At 44.1% G+C, this 17,117-nt stretch overlaps 1 protein-coding gene across 4 annotated transcripts in view; it reads right to left on the reverse strand.

Moving 5' to 3' along the window:
* The window catches only part of VPS53 (VPS53 subunit of GARP complex), a 150,763-nt gene that overhangs the window by 86,045 nt on the left and 47,601 nt on the right, over window positions 1–17,117 (reverse strand). For all 4 annotated transcript variants that reach the window (XM_045045335.1, XM_045045336.1, XM_045045337.1 and 1 more), the window contains 3 exons: window positions 13,339–13,425; window positions 9,060–9,175; window positions 6,773–6,892 (listed from right to left, as the gene is read on the reverse strand). In XM_045045335.1, coding sequence (XP_044901270.1) covers window positions 6,773–6,892; window positions 9,060–9,175; window positions 13,339–13,425 — 323 coding nt within the window. The remainder of the gene's footprint in view (window positions 1–6,772; window positions 6,893–9,059; window positions 9,176–13,338; window positions 13,426–17,117) is intronic.

Here is a 17,117-nt window from a genome sequence, read left to right on the forward strand (position 1 = left end):
TGTTGTTTTTGGTGTTACTTAATAGCACATATTCTGTATCACCAACACAAAAGTTTTGCAAACGGAAGCTGCAAAATGAACTAAAAGAAAAAGAAATCCTCCTGTGTTTGCAGCAATCCTACGTGATAATGAATGGCAGAAGCCTTGAAATATACTACTAGAATGTTAGATTTTCTCTTTTTGAAGAGAATGTCTTACAACAGTGATCACAAAGTTCCTTCAAATGTATAAAACCACCTCTTTGGAAAACGTTAAAAAGAAGAGTCCTAAAAGAGTGCATCCTCTTGTAGGTCTTGTTTGTCCCTACAGACAATTAGGAATAGAATTCAGTTCTGCCGTACTTCTGCCATCAACAATGCCCACCCAAGGGGCACCTTGGGTGGGTGTCTGACTCTTGATTTTGGCTCAGGTCGTGATTCCACGGTTTGGGATCAAGCCCTGTGTCGGGCTCTATGCTGAGTGTGGAGCCTGCTTAGGTCTCTCTCTCTCTCTCTCTCTCTCTCTCTCTCTCTCTCTCTCTCCCCCCCCCCCGCCTGTACTCACTCTAGCTCTCTCTAAAAGAATTAAAGCAACAACAACAACAACAAACAATGCTTATCCAACACAACCAACTGATAACCAATCCCTCCACACATCTCCTTGACCTCATGGCCACTGTCTTGGTAAGGTTCTTATCTTTTCTAGGCTAGAACATAGTCTCAACCTCCAGTCCTTTGTGCCTATAATCCATCAGACTTTTACAAAACACAAATGAGATCATGCCTCTCCCCGCTTAAGATTTTTCACTGTCCACAAAATAAAGGGCTCTTTAGCATGGCATATAAAATCTGAACCTACCTACCTACGTAGCCTTTCACACTCCATTGTCTCCCAAAGCACCATGATGTTCTCTCTCTCCTATTGTTCTTCCTCTCTTCTTGTCTTGGTGGTAAGATCCTACCTATTCCTCAAGACCAGATGCAAACTGAACTCTTCTGTCACTCCTGCCCTCAGCCCCCAAAGGCGGAATCTTTCAATTCCTCTTCTGAGGTCCTGCTATTCCTTGTACAGTATCTACCAATTCTGTTATATGCACGCTACACTAAAATTTTCTACTAGTGTCTCTCTTTTCCTCACAACAATGGTGAACTCGTTGAGGGCAGAGCATATGTATTTCTTACTTTGTGCCTTCAGTACCCCAGCATGGGGCCTAGGATATAGAAAGTCCATAGTATATATCCTTTAGGTAAATGAAGGACAGAATAAAGCGAATTGGGAAAAAGATCAACTCTGGATTATCACGAGGGTAAAGGGAGGGGATAGTGCCTTCCCTTCTCCTCTTCCAGCCCCCGAGCACAAGTCTGCCTTCTCCATCCAAGCTTCCTTCTTTCTGGCAGCTCCTAAGGACCGGTTTGTCTGCTCCCTTGGCTACTTTGTGACCCCAGGGTGATATGGCGACCGGCCAGTTCTAAGTGTGAAGGAGTTAGGAAGGATGGGGGAAAGGGTGGTGATTTCCCTAGTATTCTGCCAAGTTTGGTTCTTCCATTCCCTAACGGTTCTGTGGCATTGCCACTAGAAGACGGCACACTGAGTACCTGCTGCAATCTCCCCTTCTGCCCCAAGTCCTCAGACATAATGACAAGATTTTAATCAAAATCCAGAACCAGGCAAGAGAAGAAGTGGCACACTAGAAACTCTTTGGACTGCCTGGGAGCGCAGGACTGAAGAAGGAAATCACTGCTGAAAACTGCTTTTCAAACATGAAAGACATGAGGGTAGTGGAGACCAAGAGCAGGAAGTGAATGCCAGCGGGGTATGTCGGGCTCCTGCAGGAGGAGTCACCAAGCCAGTGTCCGGGTCTGCGTCCCCGCCTTGTGCGGCCAGGTCGGGAGTGGGTATGCGTCTGAGAACCCCAGCAGTGGCCAGAGGGCTGACAACACCCAGGCAGGGCAGGGAGCCCTAAGCCCAGAAGATCAGCCGCTGGCCTCTCCACCTGGCAGTTCCAGCCCCACCTCACCTCAGAAGAGCTACCTGCGGCACTTAGCTGAGCAGCACGGCCCCCTCTCCGTCACTGGCGGGTGGCAGGAAAAGAGCATCCCTGATCAGAACGACGGAATCTGAAAGCCAAAAGTGAGCTTTCGGCTAGAAATCACCCAACACCAGAGGAACGCTAATACCAAGAAAGAGAGTCCCATGATCAGCAAACCAAAGACCTTCTATCAGAGGACAAAGAAACAGAATAGCCAACTCAGAGCTTCAAAATACACAGACTCTATACACCCTGAGAGATTTAAGAGGATATTGTGCCCATGAAAAAAGAATCAAGTAGAGATCCTAAAGATTAAAGTGGGACTGCTGAAATAGAAACTCAACGGCTGGGCCAGACAGCAGAATGGGCATGACTGAGGAATACATTAAAACAGTAAGGCTCAGTTGAGGAATTCAGCCTTTTTAAAAGGGGGAAAAAAGAGATGCAAAGTAGGAAAGAAAAATTAAGAAATATGGCAGCAGATCTAGAAGTTCCAATATTCGTGCAATAGGAATTCTTTCCACTAAGAGAGAGAATAGAGAACAATGCATAGAAACTACTCAAAGAAATAGAAGAAAACGATTTCTCCCAACTTAAGAAACTTATGAGTCTTTATTTATTTAACAAATTTTTAAATTTTATTTAAATCCAAGTTAGTTAACACATAGTGTAATAACGATTTCAGGAGTAGAATTTAGTGACTCATCACTTACCTATAACGCCCATTCCCCATTTAGCCCATCCCCCTACACAACACCCCTCCAGCAACCCTATTTGTTCTCTGTATTTAAGTCTCTTATGGTTTGCCTCCCTCTGTTTTTATCTTATTTTTCCTTCCCTTCCCCACGTTCATCTGATTTGTTTCTTAAATTCCACATATGAATGCAATCATGTATGTCTTTCTTTGACTAATTTCACTTAACATAATACACTCTAGTTCCATCCACGTTATTGCAAATGGCAAGATTTCGTTCTTTTTGATCACTGAGTAATACTCCACTGTATATATATATACCACATCTTCTTTATCCATTTGACAGCTGACGGACATTTGGACTTCTTCCCATAATTTGGCTGTTATCGATAGCGCTGCTATAAACACTGGGGTGCATGTGCCCCTTTCGAATCAGCATTTTTGTATCCTTTGGATAAATATCTAGTAGTGCAATTACTGGGTCGTAGGGCAGTTCTATTTTTGAAACTCGAGTCTTTATATTGAAGATACAGTAAGTACAGAGTAACATGAAGGACAAGAGACCTATATCCTAGTAAAATTCCTGACACACACACACCCAATCTCAAATGCTTCCAGAGCAAAATAAAAATCAAACAAAAACAGATGATCTTATAAAGGAGTAAGAATCAGATTGACCAGATTTTTGATAGGCAATAAGAAACGCCAGAGAGTAGATTTGCCTAGTCTATCATGCAACAGCCAATGGGTACAAGCAACCTGTGTGTCCATCAACAGATGAATGGATAAACAAAATGTATAATATATATTTACAATGAAATATTCAGCCTTAAAAAGAAATGAAATTCTGACACATTCTACAACATGGATGAACCATGAAACACTGTACTCAGTAAAATAAGCCAGGCACAAAAGAACAAATATTATATGATTCCATTTATATGAGGTACCTAGACGAGGCAAATCACAGAAACAGAAAGTAGAACAGAAGTTACCAGAGGTGGGGGAGAGGAGGTAATGGGGGTTACTATTTAATGGGTAAGAGTTTCTATTTGGGGTAATGAAAAAGTTTTAGAAATAGAAGTGGTGATGGTTATATAATATTGTGAATATACTTAATGCCACTGAAGTGTATACTTAAAAATGATTAAAATTTTATGTTATGTGTATATTAACACAATTTTTTAAAAAGTAGGAATCCCGAATAGACCAATTACCACGGAAGAAATCACAGTGAGAGTCAAAGATCTGCCTTGAAAACAGGTAACACATCCAGATGGTTTTACAGGCAAGATCTACCAGATCTGACAAAGCATTAATGTCCAGAATATATAGAGACTTTTACAAAACAATAAGAAAGAAAGAAAGAACTCAATATTCAAAAAGGCAATGGGCAAACAGGTATTTCAAAGGAAATGCAGATAGTCAATAATTAAATGAAAACTACTCTCAGTAGTTAGCAGAGAAATGAGAACGAAAGGAACTGGATGTTATTTTTCATCCATCAGGTAAATAAATCGGAAAACTGACCATTTAGCATTATTGAAGGTATGGGGAAATGGGTACTGATACTGTCCAGATAGTGCTATAAATAAAAAAGGTCTCTTGGGAGGGCAAATGGGAAGTCATTATTAAAATTTTAAATGTACGCTACCCATGACCCAAAATCTCTCCTAGGGAAATATTTACAGATGTGTAAAAAGGGGTAGATTTTAAAAGTCAGAAGCAAACAATCTAGTGATGTAAGAATGATTACATCATCTGCAGTGTATTGTACTTTGGAATTCCAGGTATCAATTAAAAAGCACGAGGCAGGTGTGTACATATTGATGCGGAAAAATCTCTAAAATACAATGAGAGGTTAAAACCAAAAGGTAAGTTTCAGAATGAAGCATATGATGTGAAACCATGTATTTAAAATAAAACAAGGGGTGCCTGGGCGGCTCAGTCAGTTAAGCATCCGACTTTGGCTCAAGTCATGAGCTCACGGTTCGTGGGTTCCAGCCTCGCATCGGGCTCTGCACTGACAGTGCGGAGCCTGCTTGGGATTCTCTCTCTCTCTCTGTCTCTCAAGACAAATTAATTTAAAAAATAAATAAATAAAACAAAACTGGGGTGCCTGGGTGGCTCAGTCAGTTAAGCATCTGGCTCTTGATTTCAGCTCAGGTCATGGTATCGCGGTTGTGGAACTGAGTCCTGTGTTGGGTTCTGTGCAGACAGCACAGAACATGCTTGGGATTCTCTCTCTCTCTCTCTCTCTCTCTCTCTCTCTGCCCCTTCCCCAGCCACGTTCTCTCTCTCTCAAATATATAAACTTAAAAAAAATAAATAAATAATAAAAGAAAAGAAAACCACAAACTGAAACTATAGATTTATGTAAATGCACAGATAAAGATCTAGAAGGATACACATTAAATTGATAACAGTCACTCCCTGTATAGGCAGAGGTACAGCTAAATGGCACTTTGGTTTCATCTGTATATTTTTGAGGACGGTGGGGGAGGGCAGAAAGAGAGACACACACACAGAATTCAAAGCAGGCTCCAGGCTCTGAGTTGTCAGCACAGAGCCCGACGCAGGGCTCAAGCTCACAAACTGTGAGACCATGACCTGAACTGAAGTCAGATGCTTAACCAACTGAGTCACCCAGGCACGTCTGACTTTTGTTAAAATAAAGAAAACATATCCCTGGATCACTTACACAATTACTTATAGGATTACAAATACAGAAACGTGAGGAAAAAGAGGCCTGTAGCAATCAGGCCTCATTAAGAAGGCAGAAGTGAAGATGATGGCTGCTGCTAAGTTCCAGCCCCCTTGTCTCTTCTTTGTGGCAAGAAAGGTTAGGATTCGTCAATCATGATCATCTCTGCCTTCTCGGTATTCTCCTTGCCCTCTTTCTAATAGAAAAGACACTGAACTCACCCCCCTCCCACTGTCCTTTAGAATCTTCATCTTCCTTCTAAGCGTCAGCCTTTCTTTCTACTGGTTCTGAATCTGGGATTGGAACTCAACAGAGGTAAGAAGAAAGAAGAGGTTAAGTCATCATTTTGTCACCTCTGAAGTTCTAGTGGCAAACAAGATTTTCCAAAGACTCCCACGGCAATATTGCCCATTCCACGTGCCCTTTCTGTCAGTGGGACTCTGACATTCCCCCCACTGGGAGAGGTGGCTTAGAAGAGACTATGTTCCTTCCTCCCTCATCCTGGCAGCCTTGTGACTAGGAATGATGTTATGGGACTTCCAAGGTCTGGTTCTCTCGGGACCTGGCCATGAGGAAGACCAAACAGCCCATGGAGGACAACTCAGCTGAACTCCCAGTGCACAATGAGCACCCACTTGCCAGCCATGAGAGTGAGTCACGGATCCTTCAGGCCCCTCCTGAGCCACCCCAGCTGATGCTGCGTGAAGCAGAGGCGAGCTGTTCCGCTGAGGGAGGCCAAATTACAGGAGTAAAATAACTGTTGTTTGTCAGCCACTAAGGATTGTGGTGATTCGTTACAAGGAAATAGACAACTGGAAGAGTTTTTCTCATAAATGTGGACAGCCAAGAGTTGTCTACACATACAACATTCCAGCTGCCCATCCTGGGATGCCGGGCCCACAACCATCTAATATAGATTGCTTTAGAAGATATGGTAAGGAGTCGGTAAGGGATATGGTAGACAGGACATCTGTGTCACACAGAGACAGATCAGATGACATCTGAGGTTCTTTCTTACAAGATTCTGCAGTGAACATCCTGAGCTAAGTGCTGAAGCGCATCCTAGCACGGTCTTTTCTTTTTTTTTTTTTATTTTTAAAAAAAATTTTTTTTCAACGTTTTTTATTTATTTTTGGGACAGAGAGAGAGCATGAACGGGGGAGGGGCAGAGAGAGAGGGAGACACAGAATCGGAAACAGGCTCCAGGCTCCGAGCTATCAGCCCAGAGCCTGACGCGGGGCTCGAACTCCCGGACCGCGAGATCGTGACCTGGCTGAAGTCGGACGCTCAACCGACTGCGCCACCCAGGTGCCCCCGCACGGTCTTTTCTTAAAGCAGATGATTGTTTTCTCCAATGACACTTTACCTCTCAGAAAGCTGCCGGATCTGTGGAACTCCCATGTACTTGTGGAAGTGCTCCAGAACATTCATCACACCCTGAAGAAGATTAGCAACTTCTCCATACTGTCTTCGCCTGGTCATGGCTCTGCAAGGAAATAAGAAGTCGAGAACGCTAGAAAAACACTGAGGACACAAGATACAGATGCAGGACAATCTACTCTGAACTACAAAATAGAGATCAACTCCATCTGGTGACCATGTACTACTGAGCACTGAATACGTAAGGTCCTGTGAAAAAAATAAGACCTAGTCAAAATCCTCAAGGTGACATTGTTTAGTAAGACAGAGAGAGAGCCAAGTACACATCTAACTAAAACCAAGTAGGACAAACTGAGTCTACACAGAAGTACAAGTTATGCAATACAGGAGGTACAAAAGAACGTGGGAATGATGGAGGGGTCGGGGAGGGGAAATCTAGGAAGACTATGGATTTGGGTTGGATGTTATGGGATTAGCAGGCTTTTAACAGAGATGAGGGATAAGAATGTTACTATCTGAGGATTACAGCTTAGGGGCAAACAGAACACATCATCCCAGCCTACAACAAAGGGTGTTTATATGTATTTAACTCAAATCTGTAGGTTTTAAGCCAATGTTAAGCAACTCTTGTCTCAGATAGGTCTACTTTCACTACTACTAATGTTAATGAAGCTTAAATAAAAGAAGGCTAATAAAATCAACAGTTACACAAGGAAGGACAAACTGTTAGTTCTAAATTTTTCATTAGGGTGGAGCTTTTAAAATAATGTATAATTTATGACTTTCCTTAGGCATTAAAAAAAAAAAAAAGAGGCTTTTAAAAAGACAGGACCAAGCTCAAGCACACATATGGTATGTTGCTACCACTGCCTGGTCTGATAGTCTGGTGGGAACCACAGCATCTGGGGCAACAGACAAGGAAACAGCTCCTCTAGTCTCTCACTGGCCGGCTCACCTCTCTGATCACTGCTTGAAGGAGGATGGGCCAGGGTTCGCTGGAGCTCACACAATGCCTAGAGAGACCAGGAAGGAGTCTGACCCCTTCCTCCCCCCAGCTTTGGATGCTGCATCTAAATTTCTGTGCAGATGCTCTTTCTCTGTCTATACGTGAGACTACATTGACACTGGGGCAGGGGGGACTTCTCAGCCTGAGACAGACCACAGAAGTGAACCGGCATGTCAGAATTGTGCTAGTAAAACAGGCCTTTGGATTGCTTCTTGCGGTAAATAGCCAGCTCTTTGTTTTAATGGTGTTTCTAATGTCCTCACACATCATTCCCTATAACTCCTCTAAAAACCACGCAGGATGCTACAGTCTTTGAAAAAGACCTTGAAAAAGTGGGTTGGGGGACATCTGGGTGGCTCAGTTGGGCGTCTGAGTCTTGATTTCAGCACACGTCATTATCTCATGGTTCATGAGTTCGAGCCCGGCATCAGGCTCTGGGCTGACAGTGCGGAGCCTGCTTGGGATTCTTTCTCTCTCCCTCTTTCTGCCCCTCCCCAACTTGTGCATGTGCTCTCTCCCTCTAAAAAATAAATAAACCTTAAAAAAAAGAACAAGGGGGTTGGAGAAAAAAGGTGGGATGAATGATAAATCAAAGCTCTGTTTCTCTACTGAACATCCAACGGCAGTAAGACTCAGCCCAACACAAGTCGGAAAACTTGCCAAGACAGAGGCTGCAGGGAGCCTTTACAGTCCTGAATGATCTTGCTGGCCTTAATGGTAGAGATTTGCCACGTTTAAATGACTTGTATTCTTAGAGTCATGCTCCACGTGCTGTCTGGGTCCCTTTCATACTCCTTTGCACCTCACTTCAAAGCGTCAGGTGTTTGTTACTTTTTGAACACCAAAGGGCACAAAGCTAAAATGGTTGGGGCGCCTGGGTGGCTCAGTCGGTTAAGCGGTTGACTTCGGCTGAGGTCATGATTTCGTGGTCCGTGAGCTCGAGCCCCATGTCGGGCTCTGTGCTCATAGTTCAGAGCCTGGAGCCTGTTTCAGATTCTGTGTCTCCCTCTCTCTGACCCTCCCCCGTTCATGCTCTGTCTCTCTCTGTCTCAAAAATAAATAAATGTCAAAAAAAAATTAAAAAAAAACAAAAACAAACAAACAAAGCCAAAATGGTGATTAACATTTGAGACCAATCTGCAGAAAGTGGAGCAGGAGAAGTACTTGGCTGAGAAGAGGAAAAAAAAACCAAACCCTATGCTGCCATTTTCTTTACATGGCACATTCACTCGCGGTGGACCCCAAAGAGAAAGTTGACGCTGCTTACTCAAGGGAATCCACGCCACCTGCTAACATGTGCAGGTGGTTCAGCGTTGTGATGGAGGTGGTCAGGTGGCGTTTGGCATGATCTAGCTGCTTAATATCGCGGGTGATTTCTTTAACCTAAATATCGAAAAACCGCAGAAGAAAAAGGAAGAAGGTTAAGAAAGATGTTAAATTCATTTGCAAGAAGCCCTGTAAGAAAATAAGGCAAGTGAAGCAAGGAAAAAAAACCTCCGGTTAGCCCTTGGGGAAAACACAGACATTCTCATAATGTATAATCAAAATAACCTCCAATCAGCCCATTTGAATTTCATCTGGCATTTCTTCAGAAGACTTTACCCAGGGGTACAAAATCCTCAATTGCGAGAACGACATGAACTTTCTTTTTCACCTCAAGTGGAGTGATCCAAATAGCAATTTAGTATGGAGCATGTGGTCCAGGAGCCAAGTTCAGCGCATCTCCTTTTGAACAAGGTTTTTTTTTTTTTTTAGAAAAGTATGTCTTCTGACAGGGCTATCAGGTTCAATACAATGAACCTCTCTCTCTCTCTCTCAAATATATAAACTTAAAAAAAATAAATAATAAAAGAAAAGAAAACCACAAACTGAAACTATAGATTTATGTAAGTGCACAGATAAAGATCTAGAAGGATACACATTAAATTGATAACAGTCACTCCCTGTATAGGCAGAGGTACAGCTAAATGGCACTTTGGTTTCATCTGTATATTTTTGAGGACGGTGGGGGAGGGCAGAAAGAGAGACACACACACAGAATTCAAAGCAGGCTCCAGGCTCTGAGTTGTCAGCACAGAGCCCGACGCAGGGCTCAAGCTCACAAACTGTGAGACCATGACCTGAACTGAAGTCAGATGCTTAACCAACTGAGTCACCCAGGCACACCTGACTTTTGTTAAAATAAAGAAAACATATCCCTGGATCACTTATACAATTACTTAGTCGGCTCTTCTACTGAGATGGTCTTTATTCATGGAAATAGACTTTACTGTCTGATCCCCAGCAAGGAAAGACTTGCTCTCAAATCTCAAGAAGACTAAAATGTAATACACTTAATATGTACTATTCTAGATGAGATGTAAGGTCTTCAGGGACCGAGAAGGTAATTGGGGGGGTTGGGGTAGAATTCGGACAGTGTTGACCCAGAAGATCCAAGAGAAAGAAACTCTGTACTTGGGAATACTAGTGTATTTTAGTCACCAGAAAAGCACATTCAGCAGTGAGGTGGGAACAATTCTCCAGCTTTGCTAATAACGAGGCAGAATGTTCCACTAAACTGCCTGAGTTGATGTTGACCAAGAAGCTTTCTGAAGAGCAATTTGATTTCCCAATTTCTTTGATACCTGGAAGGAAGGGAGTGCCTTGGACACCAGGCACAAGCCTTCCAGTCACTGGAAAGAGCTATCTTCCATGAAAAGTGACAAACTCCAGGGGGCCTGGCTGGCTCAGTCAGTAGAGTATGCGAGTCTTGATCTTGGGGTTGTGAGTTCAAGCCCCCCATGTTGGGTGTAGAGATTACTTTAAAAAAAAAATCTTAAAAAAAAAAGTATATCTTTCACAAAGGAAGGTATATAGTATTACTCAACTGTATAGAGTTAAAAACGATTAGGATGAGGGGGGCCTGGGTGGCTCAGTTGGTTAAGCGTCCAACTTGATCTCGGCTCAGGTCATGATCTCGTGATTCCGGAGATCGAGCCCCGAGTCAGGCTCTGCATGGAGCCTGCTTGGGATTCTCTCTCTCCCTCTCTCTGCCCCTCCCCAGCTCACGTGCATGTGCGCGCTGACTCCCAAAATAAATAAATAAACTTAAAAAAAAAAAAGTTAAAAACTTGGTAGTGAGTTATGCTCACGTGATCCGATTTTTCAGAGTTCGATCATCCGGGGTGAACGCATAGAGTGAAGACCATAACCCTCCCAGCTTAGTTCAACACCCACGAACCTGTTGAGCTGACCTGGATCTTAGCAGTAAAAGTCCTTTCACAGGGACTTCCTCATCATGCCTGCTCCCTCTTGTTACTCTCAGGCTATCAGTATCTCTACTTCTATTGCCCAGGGCGGGAAACAGATTAAGAACCTGTTATTCTTCACAGAATAACTGAGTTTGGGGAAAAAGAAGATCAGGAGTGGAATAGTGAACTAGATACGGGAGTTTGCCCCCAGAATCTGACAACCCACTTCCAACACTGAAATCATTACCCTCTTTCCTACAGAAAAATCCCGGCACCTCTTTTGAGGTTCCTTAGCTCTGTTGGGTCTGTTAGCTCAGGGGTCTTTAACTACTGTATTAGAAGTCACAGTCATCTATGACTCTTCTCATTCCTGCATCATTAGTCAGTCACTAAATCCTGAGTACTCATCCAGTGCCTCATCACAAAATCTGACTCTTTCTACTTCTTCAGACACTCCTTGCTCTGCACCAGAGGTGACTAGTCTCTCTGTTCCCAGTACCTCCCGTCTCTCCCCGTTACATATCCTGTGCTTCTCTAGACATCACCCTTAAAGGCAGCTCAAGCAAGGGATGCTCAGGACAAAGTCACAGAGATCGCGACACAAACAGAACACCCTTAGTTAATGTACCTTAACTGTTACCCAGGGGCAGCCAAAAAAGGACAGAACATGACGTGTTCTGACTCCAAGGTTTTGGAGTCAGGCAGCTCCAGGGTTGAATCTCAGCACGTCCAGTGTCCTACAGAAGTTGCCTGGCCTCACTGAGTCTCAGTTTCATTGATAAGATGGGTAATCATACAAATAATAATAAAACCTAGTTCATAAATTTGCTGTGAGGGCTAAATGAGATCACTTGTCCCACTATAAAGGGACATCCATGGCACGGTATTTGGCACACTGTTGGAGGGCAACAAATATCCGTTCTCTCTTCGGTCCTACCTCTTCTTCCCTTTAGCAAAGCGCCATCCAGGAAAGCAAACTGCTTTAAAATAAAACATCTACTAACTTCCATGCTTCAACGGCCCGCGGATGGTGCTGGGGGTAGTGCATCCTGGGGGAAAGAACCACCAATCCGAATCCCTCCTTGATGACATACAGCCTCTATCAAAGACTATTTAATTCTCTGACAAAGTACAAATATTATCACTATTTATTTTCCCCTCCTTCAACTCTTGGTTTGGTAGTTAAAGTCTGTAACACTACCTGCCTGGGAGAATGAACAGGAAGAGCTGACGGTGAGGGACGGCAACAACTGATGCTCACTCTGGGCCTATGTGTGACACGTCATCTCAATTAGTCCCCACAATTCTACGATGTACCCAGGACGGTCATCTCCGTTTTACAGTGAGGAAACTGAGGCACAGAGGGGCTGAATAACACGGTTAGTAAGTAGAGGGGTTGGACCCCACCCAGGCAGTCTGACTTCAGACTTCACTTCTCTTCACTGCTCTATCAAACTGCCCGCCGCCCTCCCACTCCATGTCCTTCCCTATCTTGCCACACGGCCACCGAAGAGAGCTGAAGGATACACATGAGGTCTGTTCCTGGAGTAAATTGTAACAGGATGTGGGGAGGAAAGACTGTATGGATTTGGGAGTTTTTATAACCAAAAGAAGTAGGGGGCCAATGACATTAGTAACGGCTTCTATCACAAGCCTCGTACTATGCCCAGCGCTCTTCATATGTTTAATTCCACAACAAGCCTTTGAGGCAGGTGTTACTGTTCTTACCTTACAGGCTGAGGAAACTGGAGATCAGAGACAACTGAGAGACATTACATTATGTGGCCAGAATGTGTGCGCGGGAGCTGACATGTTACAGTGCCTGCCGTGGAGGAGGAGTGGGTGAGGCTGGGTTCTCCGTCAGTGGGCGGGCCTCCTGAGCACATCACCGGAGGACACAGATTTGTCAAAGGACAACTTCACCAAAACCGTAAGCATGCACTGTGGCAGGATCCGTCCCACCTCCCAATTCCAGTACCAGTTTTCATGACATATCGTGGATCTTAACTGAGAAATACGTGATATAAACAAATGCTCGAGAAAAGAATCCAAAATGACTAGAACACTATTTTGGGGAAAGAAGAAAACTTTTCCTATTTAAAAAAGGGCTGTGAATGCAGGGCAGCAGGGATGGTGAGTCACTGCACGTCTAGCTGCTCCTCTTGAACTGATCTGGAATGTACGCACAGGGCTTGCTTTCGAGACGTGGGTGCTGTGGCTGCCAGCAAGTGGGAGAAAAAGCCCATTCATGAGTGTGACTGGACAAGAACCGAACTTCCTCTTCTGCAAGAAAGTCAGGAAGAAACCTAAACTCACCATTTGCTCTGATTTTTCTGCTTTGTCTTTGATATCTTTGATTTTGCCAAAGAGCTGCTGGATAGCTTTCTGGGCCTCTTCAAGTGCCTAGAATAAAAGAAATAAATGATAAACAAGGAGCAACACAAGACGGCACCCAGTCACTGCACTATAATCGAGTCTAGCTTCAGAAGAAACCTACCAGAACGCGCGCTCTTGACTCATTGTTCTTACGCAGTTTTACTGGACCCAAATAGTAGACGGACTCTAGCATTTGGATACAGGCAAATACACAAGGTTCTTGCCAACCTGAATCATAAAGTTTTAATTTAAAAACTACCTCCCTCCATCTTAGTGATGACTCCATGTTACTGATGACAACACAGGAATAAAACATGCACATCTGTACATGTTGGCACATGTGTGTGCATACATGTGTGTGTAATAACCTTAAAGCTTGTAGAGAGACAGAGGTGGTTCTAATTTGGGAGAAACCCTGAACTTTGAAAGTTCTAGGAGACTGTGCCTTCAACGAAATCAACTGTGCACAGGGACTCCAGAACTGCGGTAAACCTTTAAGTTATTTATTCTGAGACAGAGAGAGAGAGAGAGAGAGAGCGCGCGAGCATAAGTGGGGTAGGGGCAGAGAGAGGGAGAGAGAATTCCAAGCAAGTTCTGCAACTTGACACAGCGCAGAGCCTGATGCAGGGCTCGAACCCACAAACCATGATATCATGACCTGAGCCGAAATCAAGAGCTGGACACTTTACCGACTGAGCCACCCAGGCGCCCCGTGAGCCAAATGTTTCTACTGAAAGACCTATAAGATGGATGCCACACATTTAAAGTATGATAAACCAGAGTTGCTCCCGCGAGGAGGGGGAAGCAACATTCAGGAGTTGTCAGGGCACTAAAAGCACACATGTGGAGAACATATGTACTTAGAAAAGATGTAGCAGCCAGCAGAAGAACTCATACTTCATTACATCAAACACACTTTATTTATTTTGGATTTAAGAGTGGTCTGTCCTAACCAGGCCTCACAAGCCCTTTATGAATGTAGTGATAAGACCAGTGTCACCCTAGAGCTGTGTTTCCTCTCAGTCTGCATACGGAAAGAGGAGCCTTCCTGAGAGGGCCTTCCAGAGGCAGGAAGAAAGCAGAGCCGAGAGCAAGGGAGAATGACAAAAGCCCTGACAGAATTAACTGGACTTCTGCATTCAGCTGTACCCAATGAGAAAGCCACCTCGAGACCACGAATGAATACGTTTTCTTTTGTACTTAGAAAACATCCCCCAAAAGAAACTCGAGCTGGCTTCCTCTGCTGGAAATTCCTTCCTCGGTGGAGGCAGGGGTCGTATCTTTCTTTCCTCTGTGGGCTTCCCAGGCTGTCCCCTTCTTCTGATATTGGGAATCCTTTCTTCTTCTGGAGCTCCTTGCCCTTGTGTGTGGCATAGTTCCAAACAGGAGTTTCACACGTGGGGACAAGTACGCGGAGCCCTCACATGTGACTGTGTTACAGCTCCTAAAATGCATGTCCAGAGGGTACTCTGAGAAGCTGTGTCTTTAGCCCTATTGCAAGTCTGAGGGGACACCGTTCAGGCAGCCGCTCGCACCTCCTGGGGTATGCCGGGTCAGCGTGTGTTTGCTCTGTGGGATCACTTCACTTGTATCTACAGGGGTTTGTGGGCAAAGAAGCTTTTGTACTTGTAGCTTCTGCCACCTGGACACCGGATTTGAATCGTCAGAAAGTCTGGGCTTAAGACAACAGTCGGCATTGCTATCAGGGCCCAAAATTCCTAATGTGGGAAACGTTACCTAAAATGCAGGAAACAATCAAAAGAGGGGATGGAATGCAAGTGGGTCATGCTGAGCAGCTCCTCTCAATCCCGTTCTGCCCCCAAAGGATGCCCCCTCTCACTCAGCAGTGTTTCCACTCAGTTTCCTGCCATCCTAGGATCCAGCACCCCTGAGACAGCTGTGGCGGTGTGAGAAAACCCTAACCTTGTATTTTCCGACCAGCAGGCAGCAGTTTGAGGCCCGCCTGTGCTGTCACACCGTGTGCGCAACCTCTCTGGGCATCTGTTTCCTCGTCTGCAGAGTAGTGATGACGATACCTACTTCGACGGTCGTTGGGAAGATTCAATGACATAACAGGTGTAAAAACTGCACAAATATCAGGTTTATTTCCGGGGCTCAGGACCACCTAAGCAAATGCATGCACGCATATATGTACAGATATACAGGGACATACGCGCATCCGTTCCCTTCTGGCCACGCCTTCCCTCTCAGCACAACCACCAGGCCTGCCCACTATCTGATGCTTCCTAGCCTAAGCCGCTCCCTGAGTGAATCCACATCCGCTCATTCCACCCCTCCAGCCCCCAAGAATTTTCTTCCTCACTTCAAATATTCACCTCCTCAAAACCAGGATATGAACCAGATTCTTCTGAGCACTGCCTACTACCATACTGTCCAACTTCAGATTTCATAAGATTGTGAGAAACCAAAATCAAGTTCTAACAAAATTAAAATGATAAAATGGTATAAAATATCAAATGCCCACTCACAACCAAAGGAGTAAAATTTCAAAATAAAATGTTCAATACAGCTACTGAGAGCGTGCAAATCTTTGTTATCTCCCACGACTTAGTTCAAATGCCACTTTTTCCCCATCCTTTCCCCAACTTCCCCTTCCCTTCCAACACCCTCTCTATATGTAAACAAACACATATGCAGCAGGGGGTACAATCAATTCATTCATCAGCTGGGTGCCTGTGATCCTTCATGTAAACTTAACATTCATAACAAGTTTTTTGTGAGTGTGTCTTTTGGTTGGACCATGACATCCTAGGAGGCAAGGACCATATCTCATTCGTTGTGACTTATGGACACCCGGGGCAGTGCCCAGAATGATACAGTAGGTACTCAATACATGTTTATTAACTTGAATTTTAAAATCAATTATGGTATATGCACGCACACGTATATACACACACACGTGCGCACATATACACACACACACACGATCCACCTTTGCTCTCAGGGTAGTCAAGCAACACATTTATGTAGTTTATGGCTGTGCCAACATTTCAACTGCAGACCTTCTTTTAAGCAACAATAAATTAGGTTTGCAATCCTCACATACTGAAAAAAAAATACTGGGTCAAATCCGTACTCTATCATAAATAAATTGTCATTTTCTAGCAATGCAGACCTTCACGGTCTTGTAACTGAAGACTAGCTGTATCTGAACTGTGACACTGAATTCCTGAGGCAATTATGGTCCCAACTACATCTGTCAGCATTTCATTAATTCACTTCTACCATTCAACAGATATTTGTGGAATAGCTTCCATGTACTAGGTACTCCTCTAAGCACCAGGAACCACTGGGAGATGAGACACACATGGTCCCTTTCCCTGTCCTCAAGGAACTTACTTCAAGAAGTGACAGGTTGGAGGAGATACTGGAAAAACAACTGAATAAAGAAACAAAGAAGAAAATTTCAGAGAGGGACAGGTGTGATGAAGGAATTGATCAGCAGGGTGGCCACAGAAGGTTTCCTGAGAAATAGCATATGAACTGGGACCTGCAGGATGAGGCAGAGTCAACATTTTTAGATCTGGAGTAAGAGAATTCCAAGTAGAGAGAACAGCAAATAAAAGATCCTGATGCAGAAAAAGACCTTGGCGTTCTGAAGGACCACAAAGGAAGGCAGTGGATGGCACGGTAGAATCGGAGTGGGAAGTGCTGATAATTTGGAGAAGCAGGTAGGCACCAGGGCCTGGGGGGCCCCA

Source organism: Felis catus, chromosome E1 (assembly GCF_018350175.1).
Source record: "Felis catus isolate Fca126 chromosome E1, F.catus_Fca126_mat1.0, whole genome shotgun sequence".
Lineage (NCBI taxonomy): Eukaryota > Metazoa > Chordata > Mammalia > Carnivora > Felidae > Felis > Felis catus.